The sequence below is a fragment of the Cervus elaphus genome, chromosome 33 (genome assembly GCF_910594005.1).
Source record: "Cervus elaphus chromosome 33, mCerEla1.1, whole genome shotgun sequence".
Classification (NCBI taxonomy): domain Eukaryota; kingdom Metazoa; phylum Chordata; class Mammalia; order Artiodactyla; family Cervidae; genus Cervus; species Cervus elaphus.
In genome coordinates this window covers 68,083,634-68,108,263 of record NC_057847.1, presented here as the reverse complement: position 1 = coordinate 68,108,263, position 24,630 = coordinate 68,083,634, and the positions used below count along the sequence as shown (strand labels likewise).

Here is a 24,630-nt window from a genome sequence, read left to right as displayed (position 1 = left end):
AACAGTGAAGTATTACTAAAAGAGATAAACAACTCCATTTAAAAAGACCTCAAATCAATAACCTAATTTTGTATGTAAAGAAGTGATAAAGAAGAGCAAATTAGCTGGAGTCTAGTAGAAGACAGTAATAAAATATTAGAGTGATTATAAATGAAATTAGAGAATAGAAAATCAATAGAAAGAATCAATAAAAGCAAAAGTTTGTTCTTTGAAAAGAACACAACTGATCAAACTCTACTTAGGTTGACTAAGATATAAAAGAAAGAAGATGCAAGTAATAAGTCACTTATGAAACTGAGAGCATTACTAAAATCTTATAGAATTTAAAATGATCATGAGAGAGTACTCTGAACAACTGTGTGCTAACAAATTAAATAACTTACATAAAATGGACCCATTTCTAAAAACACTGAAACTACCAAACTGACTCATGAAGAAATAAAAAACCTGAACAGATCAATGACTAATAAAAAGACTGAATTCATAGCCAAAAACAACCCAACATGAAGAATCGAAGAACAGATGTCTTTACTTCTAAATTCTACCAAATATTTAGGAAAGAATTAGCTCCAATTATTCTCAAACTCTTCCAAAAGATAAAAGAGGAAGGAAAACTTAATAACTCATACTGTAAGGTTAGAAATATCCTGATCCTAAGCCAAAAAGAACACATGAAAAAAAAAATTAACATTCCTTAAGAAAATAGATGCAAAAACCTTCAATGGAAATACTAGTAGCAGATGGCAGAATTGCTTTTTTAATTGCCAACCATACTCTTTAGCATATCAAGAGGATTATGAACTATTAACAAAGAGAATTATTTCAACATGTAAGGTAACCTGATCAAAAAAAGGCAACCAATGCAATATTGCATTAATAGAAAAAAAGGAGGAAAATTGCATTATCATCTCAACTGATGATAAAAAGCATTTGAGAAAATTCATTATTTTTTCTTTTAAAAATGTATCAAAAACTGGGAATGGAAGGAAACTTCAACAGGAAAAATGTCTTTATGAAAAACCGACAGCTAAAGTGGTAGTCAACGTTGAAAGCTTCCCCTGATGGCCAGGAACAAGAAAATGATTGCCAATGTCATCACTGCTACTCAAAATTGTATTGGAAAATCTAACCAGGATTCGAGCCTGGCAGGAATAAGAAATAAAGGAGAGCTAAATTGGAAATGAACACATAAAACTATGTCTATTCACAAATGTCTCTGTCCACTATATATATAAAAAACCCAAATAATATACAACAAACTTCTATAGTTAGTGAGTAAATTTAGTGTTTGCCAACACTCAAATTCAGTTGTATATCTCTATGCCAGCAATAAGAAATCAATTATATTTAAAATCACATGCAAAAGAATAAAATACTTAGGAATAAATTTAACCAAGGATGTAAAGAATTTACATTTAAAACTAAAAAACAGTTCTAATGAGATGGATGAAACTGGAGCCCATTATACAGAGTAAAGTAAGCCAGAAAGATAAAGACCAATACAGTATACTAACGCATATATATGGAATTTAGAAAGATGGTAACGATAACCTTATATGGAAAACAGAAAAAGAGACACAGATGTACAGAACAGAATTTTGGTTTCTGTGGGAGAAGGCGAGGGTGGGATGTTTCAAGAGAACAGCATGAAAACATCTATATTATCTAGGGTGAAACAGATCACCAGCCCAGGCTGGATACATGAGACAAGTGCTCGGGCCTGGTGCACTGGGAAGACCTAGAGGAATGGGGTGGAGAGGGAGGTGGGAGGGGGGATCGGGATGGGGAACACATGTAAATCCATGGCTGATTCATGTCAATGTATGACAAAAACCACTACAATAGTGTAAAGTACTTAGCCTCCAACTAATAAAAATAAATGAAAAAAAAATAAATAAAAAACACTGATGAAAAAAATTACAGATATAAATAAATGAAAAGACAATTGTTTTTAATAATTGAAAGAATATTTCTAAGTTGGCAGGATTACCCAAAGTGATCCACAGATTCAATTCAATCAACATTAGAATCCCAACTGCCTTTGTTGTTGTTGTTGTTGTTGTAGAAATGGAAAAGACAATTCTCAGACTCATATGGAATTGTAAAAGGCTCCAAATAGGGGAAAAAAATAAAAGAGAAAACAAAGTTGGAGCACTCATATCTTCTAATCTCAAAAGTTATTATAACACTAAGTACTCAAAACCATGATATGACACTGGTTAAGGTTAGAAATAGACCAACTGATTAAAATTGCAAATCCTTAAAAAAACCAATATAATCAACAATATAATCAACCAATATAATCACTGAAAAAAACTTCAGTGGGTAAAGAAACAACAAATGTTTCTAGGTGAAATGTATGTCCACATGTAAAAAATAAAATTGTACTCTACCTCACACCATATACAAAAATTATCTCAAAATCAATCAACTTGCTTCTAATTATAGAAGCAAAAACCAGAAACCTCCAAAAAAAAAAAACAGGTAAATCTTTATGACTCTGTATTTAGCAATGGATTTTTAGATATGATACCAAAACCATGAGTAACAAAAGAAAAATGAAGTGGACTGCATAAAAATTAAGAAACTTTGTGCATCAAAGGGCACTGTCACAAAAGTACAGATAACCTACAGAAGAAAATGCTTGCAAATCATATATCTAGCTAGAGATTAATATCTAGAATATGTAACTACAACTGATCAACAAATCACACAAGGTTATGAAAACACATTCAAGAGATTTGAATAGACGGTTCTTCAAAGAAGATATACAAATGGCCAATAAGTATATGAGAAGACGCTCAACATCACTAATCATTCAGGAAATTCAAATTAAAATAAAATGAGATGCAACTTCAGAGCTCTTGGATGATGATAATAAAATAACTGGAAAATAACATGTGTTAGTGAGTATGTGGAGAAACTAGAACATGTGTATATGGCTTTTGGAAATGTAAGATGGCTTGGTTGCTGTGGAAAATAATCTGGTAGTTTCTCAAAAAGTTAAATATGAATGAATTAACACATAATCTCACAACTGTATTCCTGTATGTATACCCATCAAATTATTGAAATTTAAAAAAAATCCATATATGCACATGGTCATAGCAGCTCTATTCCCAAGAGCCAAATGATGAAAACACCCCAAATTTCCATTAGTGGATGGATGAATGGATGGATAAACAAATTGTGATGCATATATGCAATGGACTATTCAGCCATAAAAGGGAATAAAGTGCAGATATGTGACAATGAAGATGGACTTCTAAAATATTCTGTTAAATGAAAGAACTCAAACTAAAATAGATATGTATGGTTTGATCCTATTTACGTGAACTATTCAGAATAAGTAAATTGATAGAAACTGATAAACCAGTGATCTTCAGGATCTGGACAAGTGGAAAATGAAGAGTAACTTCTTAATGGGCACTGGGTTTTCTTTAGGGGTGATAACATATTTTGGAATAGACTTGGTGATAACACATTGTCAATATAGTAAATGCTATTGAACTGTTCACTTGAAAGTGGAAAATTTTATGGAATATGGAATACCTCATATGGAAAAGTAAAATCATTGGCCTTATTTGCTATACTGCATAATTACTGATCAGTGCAGTTCAATTCAGCACTCAGTCATACCAATTCTTTGCAAACCCATGGACTGCAGCATGTCAGGCCTCCCTGTCCATCACAAACTCCCAGAGTTTACCCAAACTCATATCCATTGAGTCGGTGATGTCATCTAAGCATCTCATCCTCTGTCGTCCCCTTCTCCTCCCACCCTCAATCTTTCCAAGCATCAGGCTCTTTTCAAATGAGTCATCTCTTCGCATCAGGTGGACAAAATATTGGAGTTTCAGCTTCAACATCAATCCTTCCAATGAACACACAGGACTGATCCCCTTTAGGATAGACTGGTTGGATCTCCTTGCAGTCCAAGGGACTCTCAAGAGTCTTCTCCAACACCACAGTTCAAAAGCATCAATTCTTCAGTGCTCAGCTTTCTTTATAGTCCAACTCTCACATCCATACATGACTACTGGAAAAACCATAGCTTTGACTAGACGGACCTTTGTTGGCAAAGTAATGTCTCTGCTTTTGAATATGCTATCTAGGTTGGTCATAATTTTCCTTCCAAGGAGTAAGCGTCTTTTAATTTCATGGTTGCAGTCACCATCTGCAGTGATTTTGGAGCCCAGAAAAATAAAGTCTGACACTGTTTCCACTGTTTCCTCATCTATTTCCCATGAAGTGATCGGATCAGATGCTGTGATTTCAGTTTTCCGAATGTTGAGCTTTACGCCAACTTTTTCACTATCCTACTTCACTTTCATCAAGAGGCTTTTTAAATCCTCTTCACTCTCTGCCATAAGGGTGGTGTCATCTGCATATCTGAGGTTATTGATATTTCTCCTGGCAATCTTGACTCCAGCTTGTGTTTCTTCCAGCCCAGCATTTCTCATGATGTACTCTGCATATAAGTTAAATAAGCAGGGTGACAATATACAGTCTTGACGTACTCCTTTTCCTATTTGGAACCAGTCTGTTGTTCCATGTCCAGTTCTAACTGTTGCTTCCTGACCTGCATACAGGTTTCTCAAGAGGCAGGTCAGGTGGTCTGGTATTCCCATCTCTTTCAGAATTTTCCACAGTTTATTGTGATCCACACAGACAAAGGATTTGGCATAGTCAATAAAGCAGAAATAGATGTTTTTCTGCAACTCTCTTGCTTTTTTGATGATCCAGCAGATGTTGGCAATTTGATCTCTGGTTCGTCTGCCTTTTCTAAAACCAGCTTGAACATCTGGAAATTCACAGTTCACTTATTGCTGAAACCTGACTTGAAGAATTTTGACCATTACTTTACTAGCATGTGAGATGAGTGCAATTTGCAGCAGTTCGAGCATTCTTTGGGATTGGAATGAAAACTGACCTTTTCCAGTCCTGTGGCCATGGCTGAGTTTTCCAAGTTTGCTGGCATATTGAGTGAAGCACTTTCACAGCACCCACCATCTTTCAGGATTTGAAATAGGTCCACTGGAATTCCATCACCTCCACTGGCTTTGTTTGTAGTGATGCTTTCTAAGGCCCACTTGACTTCACATTCCAGGATATCTGGCTCTAGGTGAGTGATCACACCATCATGATTATCTGGATCATGAAGATCTTTTTTGTACAATTCTTCTGTGTATTCTTGCCACCTCTTCTTAATATCTTCTGCTTCTGTTAGGTCCATGCCATTTCTGTCCTTTATCAAGCCTATCTTTGCATGAAATGCTCCCTTGGTGTCTCTAATTTTTTGAAGAGATCTCTAGTCTTTCCCATTCTATTGTTTTCCCCTATTTCTTTGCATTGATTGCTGAGGAAGGCTTTTTTTAAAATCTCTCCTTGCTATTCTTTGGAACTCTGCATTCAGATGGGAATATCTTTCCTTTTCTCCTTTGCTTTTCACTTCTCTTCTTTTCACACCTATTTGTAAGGCCTCCCCAGACAGCCATTTTGCTTTTTTGCATTTCTTTTCCATGGAGATGTTCTTAATCCCTCTCTCCTGTATGTCACGAATCTCCATCCATAGCTCATCAGGCACTCTGTCTATTGGACTTGGAAACAGAGGAAGCCAAAATAAACAAAGAAGAGGGAACTGCTTTGAAAGTGACAGGGGCAACAGATTAAAACTATGTAGTTAGCATTGGCTAAATTAGAAGGAACCTATAAACCTTCAGAAGAAGCATAAGCTGGAACAAGGAACTATCTGAAACTGAACTGGCCCACACCGCCCTCAATAGCTCCAGAGAAAGTCCAAGATATATTTTACTATTATCATTTTTTAATGTTTTTTAATTTTTTTAATTTTTAATTTCCTTATTATTCCTTTAATTTTCATTTTTAAAATGTATTATTACCTTGAAAAAAAAAGATCCTATTTTTACAGCAAAGGTCATATTTATATTTTTTATAACTTTTGTGATTTTTTTTTTTTTTAATATTGTATTTTTGAGAGTGTAACCTCTACTCTAGATTTTTAATCTTTGCTTTTTGGTATTTGTTATCAATTCTGTACCTTTAAGAATTCAATCTTCAGTACCCATTTTTTACTTAGGTGTGTGATTATTGGCTTGATTGCTCTCTCCCTTTTTGACTCTCCTTTTTCTCCCCCAGGTCACCTCTATCTCCTCCCCCCACCATCTCTTCTCTACTTAACTCTGTGAATCTCTTTGGGTGTTCTGGGCTGTGGAGAACACTTAGGGAACTGATCACAGGCTAGACTGGTTTCTCTCCTTTTGACTCACCCTCCTCTCTCCTGGTAACCTCTATCTCCTTCCTCCCTCTTCTCTTCTCTATGGGACTCCATGAACCTCTCTGAGTGTTCCAGACTGTGGAGAGCAAATAGGGAACTGATTACTGGCTTGATTGTCCTCTCCTTTTTTGATTCCCCTGCTTCTCCTCCTGGTCACCTCTTTATTCTCCTCCCTCTTCTCTTCTCCATGTAACTCTGTGAACCTCTCTGGGTGTCCCCCAGTGTGGAGAATCTTTTCACCATTTACCTAGATGTTCTATCATTGGTGCTGTATGGAGGGAGAAATCTTGAGGCTACTGTAAGAATAAGACTGAAAGTCAGAGGGGGTACGTTTAAATTCAAGACTTGAGAACACCAGAAAACTCCTGACTCCAAGGAACATTAATCAACAAGATCTCATCCAAAAGCCTCTATACCTATACTGAAACCAAGCTCCAACCAAGAGCCAACAAGTTCCAGAATAAGACATACCAGCTAATACTCAAACAGCACAGGAACATAACCCTGAGCACAAAAATATAGGCGGCCAAAACTCACACCAAACCCAGAGACACCTCCATACTCACTGCTGGACACGTCATTGCACTCCAGAGAGAAGAGATCCAGCTCTACCCACCAGAACTCCATCGCAAACTTCCCTAACCAGGAAACCTTGACAAGCCACTCGTCCAACCCCACCCACAAGGAGGAACACCTCCACAATAAAGAGGAACCACAAACTTCCAGCATACAGAAAGGCCACCCCAAACACAGCAACCTAAACAAGATGAAAAGGCAGAGAAATATTCAGCAGGCAAAGGAACATGATAAAAGCGTACCAAACCAAACCAAAAAGGAGGATGTAGGGAGTCTACCTGAAAACGAATTCAGAATAATGATAGTAAAAATGATCCAAAATCTTGAAAACAAAATGGAGTTACAGATAAATAGTCTGGAGACAAGTATTGAGAGGATGCAAGAAAAGTTTAACAAGGACCTAGAAGAAATAAAAGTCAATCGATGCAATGAGATCAAAAGCACTCTGCAGGGAGCCAACAGTAGAATAACTGAGGTAGAAGATAGAATAAGTGAGGTGGAAGATATAATGGTGGAAACAAATGAAGCAGAGAGGAAAAAATAAAAAAGAATTAAAAGAAATGAGGACAACCTCAGAGACATCTGGGACAAGGTTAAAAGCCCCAACATTCAAATCATAGGAGTCCCAGAAGAAGAAGACAAAAAGAAAGGCCATGGGAAAATACTTGAGGAGATAATAGGTGAAAACGTCCCTAAAATGGGGAGAGAAACAGCCACCCAAGTCCAAGAAACCCAGAGAGTCCCAAACAAGATAAACCCAAGGCAAAACGCTCCAAGACACACATTAATCAAATTGACAAAGATCAAACACAAAGAACAAATATTAAAAGTAGCAAGGGGAAAACAACAAATAACTCACAAGAGGATCCCCATAAGGATAACAGCTGATCTCTCAATAGAAACTCTTCAAGCCAGAAGGGAATGACAGGACATACTTAGAGTGATGAAACAGAAAAACCTATGACCCAGATTACTGTACCCAGCAAGGATCTCATTCAGATATGAAGGAGAATTCAAAAGCTTTACAGACAAGCAAAAGCTGAGAGAATTCAGCACCACCAAACCAACTCTTCAACTAATGCTAAAGGATTTTCACTAGACAGGAATAACAGAAAAGGTTTATAAACTCGAACCCAAAACAACAAAATAAATCGCAACAGGATCATACTTATCAATAATTACCTTAAATGTAAATGGGTTGAATGCCACAACCAAAAGACAAAGACTGGCTGAATGGAAACAAAAACAAGACCCCAATATATGCTGTGTACAAGAGACCCACCTCAAACCTAGGGACACATACAGACTGAAAGAGAAGGGCTGGAAAAAGATATTTCATTCAAATGGAGACCAAAAGAAAGCAGGAGTAGCAATACTCATATCAGATAAAACAGACTTTAAATAAAGGCCGTCAAGAGAGACAAAGAAGAACACTACATAATGATCAAAGGATCAACCCAAGAAGCATATATAAAAATTATAAATATATATGCACCTAACATAGGAGCACCACAATATGTAAGGCAAATGCTAACAAGTATGAAAGGGGAAATTAACAGTAACACAATAATAGTGGGAGACTTTAACATCCCACTCACACCTATGGATAGATAAACTAAACAGAAAATTAGCAAGAAAACACAAACTTTAAGTGATACAATGGACCAGTTAGGCCTAATTGATATCTATAGGACATTTCACCCTAAAACAATGAATTTCGCCTTTTTCTCAAGTTCACACAGAACCTTCCCCAGGATAGATCACTTCCTGAGCCATAAATTTAGCCTTGGTAAATTCAAAAACATTGAAATAATCTCAAGCTTCTTTTCAGATCACAATGCAGTAAGATTAGATGTCAATACAGGAAAAAACTATTAAAAATAAAAACATATGGAGACTTAACAACAAACTTCTGAATAACCAAAAAATCACAGAAGAAATCAAAAAAGAAATCAAAATATGCATAGAAATGAATGAAAATGAAAACACAACCCCAAACCTATGGGATTCAGTAAAAGCAGTGCTAAGGGGACGGTTCATAGCAATATCAGCTTACCTCAAGAAACAGGAGAGAAATCAAACAAATAACCTAACTCTACACCTAAAGCAAATAGAAAAAGAAGAAATGAAGCACACCAGGGCTAGTAGAAGGAAAGGAATCATAAAAATTAGGGCAAAAATAAATGCAAAAGAAACAAAGGAGACCACAGCTACAATCAACAAAGTTAAAATCTGATTCTTTGAGAAGATAAATAAAATAGACAAACCATTAGCCAGACTCATCAAGACAAAAAGGGAGAAGAATCAAATCAACAAAATTAGAAATGAAAATGGAGATATCACAACAGGCAACATAGAAATACAAAGGATCACAAGAGACTACTATCTGTAGCTATATGTCAATAAAGTGGACAATTTTGAAGAAATGGAAAATTCTTTGAAAAGTATAACCTTCCAAAACTAAACAAGGAAGAAATCGAAAATCATAGAAGACCCATCACAAGCACAGGAATCGAAACTGTAATCAGAAATCTTCCAGCAAACAAAAACCCAGAACCAGATGGCTTCACACCTAAATTCTACCAAAAGTTTAGAGAAGAGTTAACACCTACCCTACTCAAACTCTTCCAGAAAATTGCAGAAGAAGGTAAACTCCCAAACTCATTCCATGAGGACGTCATCATCCTAATACCAAAACCAGACTAAGATGCCACAAAGAAAGAAAACTACAGACCAATATCATTGATGAACATAGATGCAAAAATCCTTAACAAGATTCTAGCAAACAGAATCCAACAACATATTAAAAAGATCCTACATCATGACCAAGTGAGCTTTATGCCAGGGATGCAAGGATTCTTCAATATTTGCAAATCAGTCAATGTGATACACCACATTAACAAATTGAAAGATAAAAAACATATGATTATCTCAATAGATGCAAAGAAAGTCTTTGACAAAATTCAACATCCACTTATGATAAAGACCCTCCAGAAAGCAGGATTAGAAGGAACATAGCTCAACATAATAAAAGCCATATATGATAAACCCACAGCAAACATTATCCTCAATGGTGAAAAATTGAAAGCATGTCCCCTAAAGTCAGGAACAAGACAAGGATGCCCACTCTCACCACTACTATTCAACATAGTTTTGGAAGTTTTAGCCACAGCAATCAGAGAAGAAAAAGAAATGAAAGTAATCCAGATTGGAAAAGAAGAAGCAAAACTCTCACTGTTTGCAGATGACATGATCTTCTACATAGAAAACCCTAAAGATTCCACCAGAAAGTTACTAGAGCTAATCAATGAATATAGTAAAGTTTCAGGATATGAAATTAACATACAGAAATCCCTTACATTCTTATGCACTAACAATGAGAAAACAAAAAGAGAAATTAAGGAAAAAATTCCATTCACCATTGCAACAAAAAGAATAAAATAATTGGGAATATATCTACCTAAAGAAATAAAAGTCCTATATATAGAAAACTATAAAACATTGATGAAAGAAATCAAAGAGGACACAAATAGTTGGAGAAATATACCATGTTCATGGATCAGAAGAATCAATGTAATGAAAATGAGTATATTATCCAAAGCAATCTATAGATTCAACACAATCCCCATCAAGGTACCAATGGTATTTTTCAGAGAACTAGAACAAATAATTTCACAATTTGTATGGAAATACAAAAAAAACCTCGAATAGTCAAAGCAATCTTAAGAATGAAGAATGGAATTGGAGGAATCAACTTACCTGACTTCAGGCTCTACTACAAAGCTAATCATCAAGACACTATGGTACTGGCACCAAGACAGAAACATAGATCAATGGAACAAAACAGAAAGCCCAGAGGTAAATCCACCAACCTATGGACACCTTATCTTCGACAAAGGAGGCAAGAATGAAACTAGAACACTTTCTAACACCATACACAAAAATAAACTCAAAATGGATTAAAGCTCTAAACGTAAGACCAGAAACTATAAAACTCCTGGAGGAAAACATAGGCAAAACACTCTCTGACATAAATCATAGCAGGATCCTCTATGACCCACCTCCCAGAGTACTGGAAATAAAAGCAAAACTAAACAAATGGGACCTAATTAAATTTAAAAGCTTTTGCACAACAAAGGAAACTGTAAGCAAGGTGAAAAGACTGCCTTCAGATTGGGAGAAAATAATGGCAAATGAAGCAACTGACAAAGAATTAATCTCAAAAATATACAAGCAACTCCTGCAGCTCAATTCCAGAAAGATAAGAGACCCAATCAAAAAATGGGCCAAAGAACTAAGCAGACATTTCTCCAAAGAAGACATACAGATGGCTAACAAACACATGAAAAGATGCTCAACATCACTCATTTATCCGAGAAATGCAAATCAAAACCACAATGAGGTACCATTTCACACTGTTCAGAATGGTTGCTATTAAAAAGTCTACAAACAATAAATGCCAGACAGGGTGTGGAGAAAAGGGAACCCTCTTACACTGTTGGTGGGAATGCAAACTAGTACAGCCACTATGGAGAACAATGTGGAGACTCCTTAAAAAACTGGAAATAGAACTGCCAAATGACCCAGCAATCCCACTGCTGGGCATACACATTGAGGAAACCAGAATGGAAAGAGACACATGTACCCCAATGTTCATCACAGTACTATTTACGATAGCCAGGACATAGAAGCGACTCAGATGTCCCTTGGCAGACTAATGGATAAGAAAGCTGTGGTACATATACATAATGGAATATTACCCAGCTATTAAAAAGAATGCATTTGAATCAGTTCTAATGAGGTGGATGAAACTGGAGCCTATTATACAGAGTGAAGTAAGTCAGAAAGAAAAACACCAATACAGTATAATAACACATACATATGGAATTTAGAAAGATGGTAATGATGACCCTACATGTGAGACAGCAAAAGAGACACAGATGTAAAGAACAGACTTTTGGACTCTGTGGGGAGAAGGCGAGGGTGCAATGATTTGAGAGAATAGCATTGAAACATGTATCTTATCATATGTGAAACAGATTACCAGTCCAGGTTCGATGCATAAGACAGGGTTCTCAGGGCTGGTGCACTGGGATGACCCTGAGGGATGGGATGGGGAGGGAAGCGGGAGGGGGTTCAGGATGGGGAACACATGTACATCCATGGCTGATTCATGTGAATGTATGGCAAAAATCACCACAATATTGTAAAGTAAATAACCTCCAATTTAAAAAAAAAACAAAACAAAAAAACCTTAAAAAAAAAAAAACCCGGCATGTAGCAAGTAGATAAATAAATGTTACTTATTAAAACAAATTTTCCTCTCACTCTTGTAAAAATGAACATATTAAAATGTGAACTAAATCCATTACTTATCTGATTGGACAACACAAAAATATGAAAATAAATAAGGAAATCAAGTCTGACTTAAAAATAGAAATGCAACTATAAAGCAAAGACAAAAAACATTACTCTGACTTTATTTGTGCCAGAGAAAATTGTTTTCCACTTAACCTAAGAGATAAATCTATTAGAAAAGCAACCACAATCCATATTATCTAGGGGGAAACTGTTAAAATCTGTCATTGTTTTCTCTTTGGCAGCCTGATTATGCCTGGTTAATACCATATTCAAATGTGTTCATCTGTGCTGTTCTTGGAAAAACAAGCAAAGACAATTTAGCTTATGCCTATCAATACAACATATCTCCCTTCTTAATTCAACAAAATAAAATAAACAATTTGCATCTTGGTTGATGTTGATGTTTACAAGTGAGTAATGCAAATCTCAAAATCTGTAAAATATTATTTCCCCCTCATAAAAGCATAATGGGATACTTTAATCGTTGCTTTGACATTTTAAAACACAGGTCAGATGCTTAAATGACAATTTTTAAATTACAGCTGCCAAGAGATTGCTTGCAACATAATATAACATGACATTTTTAACTAACTATAACCAGCAGCTATTATTTTCATAGGACATAATAGTAACCAGAATAAATTCATTTTGAGTTTTTGCATAACAATAACAAATCAGCTGTCACTAGTCCAATAAAGTACTTAATTCTATCAACTGTTTTCTAGAAAATTATCTTTTTGATAAAGAGGGACAGATTAATCTTTTTAAAGCCTCATTTCAAAGGGTCAAATCATTTTTTAAAAATGTAGTATCTAAGACAATAGAAAGAACAAATTCTTTGCCACAAAGCCATATTTGCAGGCACATATCAAGGCAAAGAGAACTTCCCTGGTGGCTCAGACCGTAAAGAATCTGCCTGCAATGTGGGAAACCCAGGTTCATCCCAGGCTGGGGAAGATCCCCTGGAGAAGGGAATGGCAACCTAGTCCAGTATTCTTGCCTGGAGAATCCCATGGACAGAGGAGCCTGGCGGCTGCAGTCCATGGGATTGCAAAGAGTCAGATACGACTGAATAACTAACATGCACATCAAGGCAAGAACATGGACTCAAATCAGTCTGATATCAAGGTCAATTTAATCAGTCTATATGCTGCATATTCTCTGTAAACTAGGCACCTAATTCATCCACATTCTGTTGAGCTCAGATTTATTACCTAAAAAACTACTCCATTAAATTGGTGTGTGATGAGTAAATGAGATGATTGTTCACTCTCTTTGGAAAATATACCTAAGTAGGTATTTCTTCAAAGAAAGGCACTCATCCTTAAAGGCTAACTTCTATTTTTTATTTTGTTTATTTTTCACAATAGGACTGTATACATTTCTTGGGTGGCCTCTACTTCCTTGGTTCTAAATTTTGGCTCAAATGAACTATTTGAGCCTAACTTCATGGATCAAATCCTCGTCTCACATTAAAGATTTACCCATCATCAGCATTACAGTGGCAATCTCAACCTCTGTATATTTTCTCCAAAATGGAATCTAAATTTATTGTAAAATTCTTACTATTAGAGATACCTCTTAGGGAAAATAAATAAATTTATATGATGGAAATGGACAGTCTTATTAAATTACTGTGTTAGACCAAGCAGAGTTCTCATATCTTATACCTTAAAGCTTGACTTCTTTTATACTCTGATAGACCTGTGAGGTTCAACCCTAGGTGCATACCTGGAGAAGGAACTAAAGGAAGAAAAAACTCCCTAAAAGTGAGAGCTAGAGCTAATGAAGACACAATTTCAGTACCTTATATGTTTCCTTTAGTCAACCATGAGAGTAAATTAACCTGATGATCCTGCTTTGACACTGACTGATTACAGACATTAATCAAAGGGCAACAGGCCAGTGCCGCTGAAGAACTGGTGGAATATACACAGTCCATAGTGGTTATTTTAATATGGCAACAAGACTGAAGAGCCTGATGAATATCCTCTACCAAGTACATTCTAATTCACAGAATACACTTCTCTATTTTTCAAAACAGGTCAAAATGGGTAATTATATCCTGGGTGAAACATTTCCTAACCATGTTCACTGTCATTCTGCATATTAAATATAAATATGAGAATGTAGAGTAAATGTATAGCTACCTAAAACTGGTTTCCAGGACTTTAAGCATGAATGTGCACCCATATATTTTGAGTATAATTATTGATCTCGTGTGCTTACTAAGTTGCTTCAGACATGTCTAACTCTTTGCGACCCTATGGACCATAGCCCTCCAGGTCTCTCTGTCCATGGGATTCTCTATGAACTCTGGAGGGGGTTGCCATGCCCCCTCCAGAGGATCTTCCAGACCTAACCCATATCTCTTAATTCTCCTGCATTGGAGGCAAATTCTTTATTACTAGCACCACCTGGGAAACCAAATTATTGATCTTATTGTCACCTATTCTGAAAATAAATGTGGGTATTCTTTTTTTTTTTTAATGACTTCAGTGCAAACAAAAAGATATGTGGGCTTAATCAACATATCCCAGTAATTCTACCCTTTAATCAGAAAAAAAATGAAAATTTTTGGTTTCAGAAATAGTTACTTATTAAAGAAACACTTAAATGGTTAATCCACTCTTCAAAAATAATTAGGACCTCTTTTCACAAGACAGGGAAGTTGCTGACAATCTTGGAAATTAAGACACCTGTGTCAAATTACTTCTGTAATAAAATTTGCAATCAAACCAAAATTACAATGAACATGTGTTTCTCTGGTTATAGGCTTGCATGTCTTAGCACTAACCTGCAAAATGTGATGCTATTTTGAGCACAACAGTTTCTAAATCATTTCTTAGACTAGATAATTTCTTGTATGCTTCTCCTCCATCTACCCCTCAAAGCAATTATATATATTTCCAATATAGGAAGGGTCAGTGAGAGAGTTAACCAGATTTAGTCTGTTACTAAGCAAGCCACTGTTATTACTGCTGTTGTTTTATTAGATCATAGATATTGAGACTGTAATGAACTTCAAGAAATCACTTTAAATTTTGGCAAAACAAAGATGCCCCTTTTTTCAACAAAACACTTGATATCAAAGTGTCACCGAGTCCAATCTGGCTCTCCTCACTACAAGACAGGTCAATTAACCAAGGGATGAGGTGTTGAGGAAAGGATTAAGACTTTATTTGGAAGGCTGGCAGACTAGTTACTCAAAAAAAAAAAAAAATCTTATCAAGTTCTGAATATCAGGTTCTTTTATAGAACAGGGAGGGTGTGGGGGCCCTATGTGAGGAAGTAAAGTCAAAAGACCATTAATCTTGCAAATATCTCTTGGAATGGCTAACCTCAGGGAGGGTATGTGTTAATTTCTACCTTCCTGTGGACAACCACATGTGGACAGGATCCTGAATAAAGGCACTTATAAAGGCACTTTAGTTTGCCAATCAGGCAGAGAGGCAGGGTTCGCTGAGGCATGATATTATGCATAAACACTATCCTTTCAGTGAACAAAAATAATGTAAACAAAGGTTAAAGCAAAAGAAGCAGATTCAATATGGGGTCAGAGTTTGTTCTTCCCAGTAATAAAAGAAGGTAAGTGACTTGCCCAAGGTCACAGAGCTATAAAATGCAAACGGATTTCTGACCTCCACCCTTGCTGGATGGATTGTTCTAGAGTCAGTCCTTTGTTCTAAAAGGTCAGGTGTCCTGCTGAATAATTTCAGAATCAGAAGCTTTCCCTCCTGAGTGGATTCCTCTTCCTGGCTGAAAGTGGCCATCTGTCTGACTGACTTTACCTAGAAATCTGAGCCTTCAGGACATATTTGTGAACAAAGTGAAGATTAGAGGGGAGTGTAGCACATTATTCCCTCAGTCACAGGTTTTCGCTTGCTGCTCTGTTGCAGCACTGCTGAGGTTAGGAAGAGGAAGGTTCTTTGTAATCAGAGCACTAGTCTGATCACACATAAACACAAGCATACATGCGTGAAATCAAAAGTCCACACTAATGATCTTAATGTACATGCTAGCCCTCATGAACCAGAGGTTAAAAAAACAAACAAACTTGGTTTTGTTTGTTTTTTCCTTGTTTGCTTCCTGTCTAATGAGGAAGGCAAGACTAGATAACTTAAGGAGTACTTCCAGGCTTAGGACTCAGGCCACAAACTTGTTAAATCTTCTGACCTTATATTTCACTCTGCTGTTTGGTGTGAGCCCACCACGAAGGTCATGTAGCCAGGATAGTATTTGCTTACTCACAACTCAAGCAAAATTCCTAACCACCATGATTTCATTTATCTGCTTCATCAGTTTGCATAATCCTCCCATTCCAGTGACACTGAATTTACAGAGTATAGTACACAGGTTGTTTCTGTAATACTTTTTCCACTCCAGTATACTGACTTCTATTTTTCATTTCATAACATCCCTGCCAAAAATAACAGTGCAATGCAAACATATTCGAACATGTGGTAAACAAATTTGTTTGTGTGTGTGTGTTAGCACAGTCACGTCTGACTCTTTGCAACCCCATGGACTATAGCCCACCAGGCTCCTCTGTTCATGGAATTCTCCAGGCAAGAATACTGGAGTGGGCTGCCATTTCCTTCTCCAGAGAAAACAAATTTAGTACATTATTAATGTAAAAAATAATTGCCACTTCCATTTGTATAATTAGCCTCATATGAAATTAACTCTTTGAGTTGGGGATGTGTGGTTGTTGTGCTCATGTGTAGTTGTGGAAGAAGGCAATTGGAAGATATAAAGATAAGATACAAAGCAGGAGACAGACCAACTACTATAGTACCTAGAAAGTTGTAAGAAGTCCATTATCATCTATTGATGTATGAATAAATAAATAAACAGAACACTGAGAGACTGACTCCAGATTAAACATTTGGCATTTTTCCACATGCCAAAACTTAACATTGAAATCAGAGAGGATCTATACTCCTAAAAGACTTCATACTTTTTCTTCGCAGTCTCCCTCACGCAACACAGTGTTTTGCATTGTGTCTGGTGGTCAATAAGTACTTAACAATAAAAATAATAAAACAGATGGCAGCAGTACTTCTACACATATACCAAATGCCTCAATTTTATTATCTCAGTTATCCCTGAGAGGTAACACTGAGACAGACTGAGACCTGGGACCCGATGTCCTTTACTGCAATACTTAACACATGGACCAATGTCTTCTCAAGTGACAAAATACAAAGAAACTATAAGGGACTGAAATAACTGTGTGCATGCCCAGTTTGGACAAACCATGGACAACAAAATACAAAAAGATCAAAAGATCCCAACTGCTACTTCTGAAGAACCAAGAGCAAGAGGAGGGTACTGTGCATACCCCCTGCACACACCACCATCAAAGGGGTGGGCAAAACACCTAAGTCACCCCTCTGAGCCAAGCCCTGGCCCTGAGGCTGTCACCCCATATAAAGAACCAGCTTGTCCCCCCTGGGGAGGAAGTGAGCAAGAAAGGGAACCTGTTGCTTGTTTTTGCTCCTCTCTGCTACAGCAGGGGCCCCAGTAAAGCCTTGCCTGAATTTTCTGTCTGGCTTCTTATCAATTTCTATTGATTAATGAGGTCAAGAATCTTGGTCAGTAACAACAATGTAAAGTTGCCATTATGAGTTGCATCCACAATACAGATGAGTGAAGTTACAGACAAGGTTAAACCATTAGCCAATTTCACAAAACTAGTTCTGTTAGATCCAGAATTCAAACCAAAGTATATCTTATGTAAACTCTTGCTTTAGTAAATGAATAAGTGCATGACAAAATGAAAGCAACTATCCTGTATTTTTATTACTGGGGCAAGCTGGAAAGGCTTGTGTAGAGGAAGTTTAACTTAGTGAGTAACCAGCTCTGCAGGTCTCTGTTATACCAAGCTCCCAAAGACACCAAAATATCACTGTGGCCTCAAAGAGTCAACAACTGGGGAAAGGATACTAGACTCAGAAGAAAATTCAAGAGAAACACAGAGGCATTTTATGAAACTAATTTCTTCCATCTGGTTAACAGTCACCAATAGAAGCAGTGAAGGCATGTCATTCAGTTTTTAATAATTATGTCAAAATTTTTATGTTTAAGTGAAACACTGCACCCAACTTATAAGCTCATTTTCCTTTAACAAAGATTCTTGGCAACTGGCAACAAATCATAGCCGTCACACCGCTCATTACACTGTCTTGCAGATGCACAAATGAGGCTGTAAGAGACAATTCTTAGAATGATAGATAAGCCAGTTCTTATCAGGAATGCTTTTTCTATCTTTGTGTAAAATTCTCTTTCCCTCCTCTTTCCTGATCCCCTCAAATTCTTTCTCAGGCTCTTCATATGTTAAATAACAACTACGAACTAAATTTTTGGAAATCTATACATTTGGAACAATGGATATTGCAGCTTGTATAACTAGCCAAAATAATTAGTTGACTAAATGACCCCGTGAAAGAGGTCATTTTGTTAATCAAATGTTGTACATGAGGAAATAAATTAAACATTTTTAAAGGGTTTGTAAATAACAAAACTGGGACAGGAAGTGAAGTTATAAATACATAGTCTTTAACAACAGGCTGTAACTGCATAATTTGGACTAGCTTTATTGTATTATAGAAATGATTTTTGGACTAGTTATAGGTATAAGAAATGACTATTTTTTATAATGCTTAGCCTTATACAGTGACCAGTCTTTCAGCAAGCTAGTTAGGTGGGTTGTAGCAGCATGACAATTTTTTTTTTGTTCCTGGAAAGCAGTTTGTGAGTTTAAAATGTGAGCAGACTTTCTCTGCTTTCTGTAATAGCACCTACCAAAGAGCAGTAAAATTCCAAGTACTGAAATAAATCCCAGTGAAGAATTAAGCATACTGATAATTTACATAATATAATTCAACCATTTAATATAAAGAACAAAATTTAAAGAGTAATGCAAGAGCAGTTTGGAGAGTATCTTTAGACAGAAACTGAGGATGTAAAAATGACAGAAAGGAGAGAGGAAGAAATTTGAGATATTGTACTTAGAGGCTTAGCTCATTTTCTTTTGATCTAAATCTCTGTGTCCATCAAATCCTCCCTTCCCACCATCAATACAGTTGGGCTATCTCCTACATATGGAAACTTCCAGACTCCACTCCCTCATTTCCACTTGCAATAAAAGTCAAATATGCTCCACATTTATTAAAGTGACAATCATAAGTCGTCTCTAAGTAGCAACAGAGACCAAAGATCTCCTTAACATTCCATATATATATATATATAAAATATTGCAATGTCCCCAAAATATCTAGTATGATATTTAAACCACAAAATGACTGTGCCATTTGCAAAATGTCTGGTTATGCATTTTTTTATTCCAACCAATGCTAATGTGTCCTAAGATACCATATAAGACTACCCTCTTTAGATATTTCAATGTGAAATGATCATCCACAATACCATCATAAGAGAGTAAAGACAGATTACCTGGGGTTAAGAGGATGACTGACATAGTGATGAGTGAGCATACAACTAAAATCACCAGCAGGGCAATAGCAATTCCCTTCCAGTTTCTCTGTGGAGGGCTGTTACTTCCCAGTTCCTACCGAGAGAGAGAAAAAAAAGAAGTTTCATAATTATACATGCTCCAAGAGAAATGTATTCATAAAGGCATGATTCAGTGCATGGAAGAATCACAGTTTGAAAACTGATTAGAATCCTTTTCCTCTTCGGTAGCTCATTTAATTATTCAAAGGTGCATATATTATAAATGGCTATCTTTTGAGGGGCAATCTTACTTCTCCAAGAGATAAACCAGGAGAGCTTTATGCCTGCTGTCCAAAAATGTGGATGGCATTAAAATACATTGACTATAAACACTAGAATGATTGCCAAAATACTCTGCAAAATAATATGGAAATAAAGTGTACCTATTTACATTTTTCTTGCTACAATGGACCCTAAAATGAGGATTTAAATATTAATATTCCAGAAGCATTATAGACTACTTTTTTAACTGGTAAGGGGGAAAAAAGATTAGTGATGGGAAAATAATTCAAAATTCCCCCTCAATGCAGAGTGGTACACATTTGTCAATGTTAAAAGTTCTCTTTTAACAGTTCTCCCACCGCTCATAAAAATCAAGAGGATGTAGTAACTAAATTAAACAATTGCTTCCATAGCAACAGTTAACAACATCTTCTCCCTGGGCAGCATGCATGATATTGGCAAGGAGGTATGACTGATAGAGAAGGAGAAACTTGAGCATCTTTTACAATATGCATAGTAAAGCTTTTCAATTTTCAGATCTGTGTTCCGTTCTGTTGACTAGAAATATATGAGCATCATTCAGTAAAGTAAAGCATAGACCACCCTGATTTGAAATACATGCCAGATTTTCTTTACAATAAAGTTTATAAAACAGTAAGTTTCTTGTTTCTTTCTCTCTACCCCAATCCCCAATTTCTTTTACTCCATTCCCAATAAAACCTTCTTTATTGAAAAATAGCCAAATGATTTGGGGACAAATGAAACAAAACATAAAGGTTTCCAGTTCACTGTGTATACACAAATCATCCAAGAAGCCCCAGCCTTTCTTTAAAAAAGATAAGTAAAATATGAGAGTAAACATTCGATAAACTATAAATGGGTTATTGTGACTCACAGTTTAAAGCACTGAAGCCAATTTTCACATAGTGACAGAGGCATTCAATTCAGCCATAAACTCTTTGGGCTTAAAAACTAGGTCCTAAATAAATGCTAGAAGAAACCGTGCATAGAAGGTGTTTTCTTAATGTTTTCCCCTTCTCAGATCAGTAGATTTAGGCTTATCTTTCATTCTGATGAAGCAAATCCAGCAGAAGTCAATTTCACTCCTGTTTTTTAAAATGGGTCACTCCACACCTCTTGCTCATGCTTATTAATGCTTCCTGTTCAATACCTCTACCCCTCCTGCATTTTGGTCAGAATTTCCATTTATAAACTTATTCCATATAGGCTGAGACAGTAGATTATCAAATAATTAGCACGAAAGTAACAACATTAAGACAAACAATACAGTTTCCCTGGTTGCTCAGTGGTAAAGAATCTGCTTGCCAATGGAGGACACACAGATTTGATCCCTGGTCCGAGAAGGTCCCACATACCATGGAGCAACTAAAATTGAGTCTGCTCTAGAGTTCATGCTCCACAACAAGAGAAGTCACTGCAGTGAGAAGCCTGTGCATTATAACTAGAGAGCAGTCCCTGCTCACCACAGCTAGAGAAAGACCTGTGCAGCAGCAAAGACCCAGAACAACCAAAAATAAAGGGGAAAAAAAAAAAAAAAAGACAAGTAATAGCTGTCCCAGACCAGAAACACTTTTCTGGAATGCAATGTGACTGAAGGTTGATAGGTCAATTTCTTTGTTAGAATCTGTGTGATGTGATGAACAGTTATTCTCCATATTAAGGTTCTACTTAAGACTACTCACGGGGCTTCCCACGTGGCTTAGTGATTTAGAATCCATCTGACAATGCAGGAGACATAGGTTCAATTCCCAGGGTTGGGAAGATCCCCTGGAGTAGAAAGTGGTATCCCACTCCAGTATTCTTGCCTGGACAGAGAATCCTGGTGGGCTACACCATCCATGAGTTACAATGAGTCAGTCACAACTGAGCTCACACGCACAGGTCAGTTAAGACTACTCAGAAGTAAGAGTGACAGATCAGAGATGCAATGCTGTATGTATTAATAGGACCCTGTGCATGTATGCATGCTAAGTGACTTCAGTCTCTGACTCCTTGAAACTCTATGGACTGTAGCCTGCCAGGCTGCTCTGTCATTGGGATCTCCAGGCAAGAATACTGCAGTGGGTTGCCATACTCTCCTCCAGGGGCCCTTCCCAACTCAGGGATCGAACCCACATCTCTTACTTATCCTGAATTGGCAAGTGGGTTCTTTCCACTAGCATCACCTGGGAAGCCCCGCATAGAAGACTAAGAAGGGCAAAAAGCTGTGAAATACTCGTCTCAAGACCTAAGACAATGAAAAAAGGGGCAACAAACAATAAGAAGTGAGTATCTTGGCCAAGAATCACAAGCACTGCCACATTTATTAACTCAAGGGGATTTGTAGGAAAAGGGAAAAAGAGTAACTGCAATATAACTGACTTTTCAGTCCAATAAAGGAATCAAGAGGAAATTACAATTTTATATCTACTGATTCTGATTTTGATTCACTCACTGAAACTGAAGGCAAGTTACTAGAGAAATGACTTCAGAGTGCGTTTTTTGGTTTTTGAACATGATATAACTATAATATCTACCAAACACTGTCTAACAGCAATAATTGATATCTTATGTATTTGGGTACTGTACTGGACACTTTATAATCACAATCTCACAAAATCCTCACAATAAATAAGTAAGAGCACTATTATTTTGACAAATTTGCACATCAAAAAATGGGATTTAGAGAGATCAATAACAATCACACTCACTGTTAATGAGAATATCTCAAGGTCCAACCCATAGAAGTCTAAGTTCAGAAACCATGCTCACCCAATAATATGCTGTTCGAGAAGTAAGTATTTCTTGAATCAATCTATAAACCAATAAATCAAGGAATAATTTGAGCCTCTACATATTTGAAAAATTCACAGTTTTATAAACACTCTTCTGAATTCTGCAATGCTTTCAAATAAATTCACATTTTCCCTAATGGCATAGTAGAAAAAAAATATCATTTTAAAAATTATAAAACATGTTTGAGTAAAAAATATTTATCTGGTGTTCATATAGATACACATAAGAATGTCAGGCTCCTCTAAAAATGACCCATCACTACCTAAGGCATCTTCAAGTCCCTGCTTAGGAAAGCAGACTTAATGAACTCTTACTCTCAGTCCCTCTTTTCACCCATCTTAAATTCATTACCATTATAATATTTCTCAATCTTGGTTTCATTTACATCACTTTATTCCACAAAGCCTTTTAATGTCTCTATGTTATCTAAAGAATTAAGTGCAAATGTGACAGTCTAGAATAATAATTGTCTAAAGTCAAGCACCAGTCTTCTCATCCAACTTGATCTTTTTTTGAGAAAGACTACCCTATACTGCTCAGGTTATCATTTCCAACATATGCTCAAATACTTCAAACTTCCTATCAGCTTCCTACTCCCAGGTTTTGCCCATCCAATTCCTTTCATATGTATCCAATTACAGACACTGTCAGTCATTCAACATCCTGTTCGAACGTCTCTTCTCTTGGAAATTTCTTTCAATTACATAAGCCAGATAAAATTTTCCTTCTTAAAAAAAAAAAATGCCTAAAACACAGTGTACCAAAAGGTTTGAGACCAACTCTGCTATTTAATAGTTCTGATATTGCAAATTTGCTTCAACATTTTATGAAGCCTTAGATTTAAAAAAAAAAATCTGAATAACTGTAATAATGATAATTATTCTTACAAGTAACAGATATTAAATTATTCCAACAAAAGTCTTACTTCAATGTACAATAAGTTCACACTAAGTGAATTGCTTAGAATGTTCTTCTTCTGTACACTTGCACATATCACTCTCTCTTTTTCATCAAGTCTCAATCTCAAATGCTCCTTCCTTTGAGAAGGCTTGCTGATCACACTCTATAAAATAACATTCTATATCTCCTTCTATTCCCTCAATTAATTTTATTTTTCTTCCTAGCATTACCATTTTGGGATATATAGTAGGTCAAGTTATATTAAATCATATATCTATCATATAATTTAAGCTGTTTAAATGTTCATTTCATCTGTCTATTCAGCTCTTCACAATAGAAGTTTCATGATGTCAGTAACCTAGATCATCATGTTTTATACTATATCCCTAGCATTTTCAACAGCATTTAGCACATACTAGGTATGGCATAGATACTAAATGAACAAATGGCTAAATGATAACAGTTCTGATAATAAGGATGATGATGGTGGTGATGGTAGTGCTGGTAATGCTTAAAGTCATGGTTATACACTCATCATATCCCTGTGAAAGTTATCTCCTTAAATTAAGGATCACGTCTTAGATAAATTTATATTCTTTAGGTCACTTAAAAATTCTGGTCCTCTTAGTAGGTGCTTAGAAAATAGTAGCTCAATTAATTAAGAGGTGTAAATGGTTCCTGAAATGGCATAGAGCTACCAAACTGAAAGGGTTGCCATTCCCTTCTCCAGGGGATCTTCCCATCCCAGTGACCTTCTTTGACCCAGGGAGTGAGCCTGGGTCTCCCGCACCTCAGGCAGATTCTTTACTTTCTGAGCCACCAGAGGAGCCCATATAGATACAGTGTCATTAGTTAAATACATGTTAACAGTAATTTTTTAAAAATGGAGCTACTTGCTATAACAAATTTGATTGCAATTATTTTTAGCTTCATTTATCTGATGCCTGAATCCAAAATAT

The 24,630-nt window shown here is 36.3% G+C and overlaps 1 protein-coding gene across 2 annotated transcripts in view; it reads right to left on the bottom strand.

The window, feature by feature from the left end:
- Nucleotides 1-24,630, bottom strand: part of DPP10 (dipeptidyl peptidase like 10) — a 717,819-nt gene that overhangs the window by 522,870 nt on the left and 170,319 nt on the right. For both annotated transcript variants that reach the window (XM_043894623.1, XM_043894622.1), the window contains one exon: nt 19,694-19,808. In XM_043894623.1, coding sequence (XP_043750558.1) covers nt 19,694-19,808 — 115 coding nt within the window. The remainder of the gene's footprint in view (nt 1-19,693; nt 19,809-24,630) is intronic.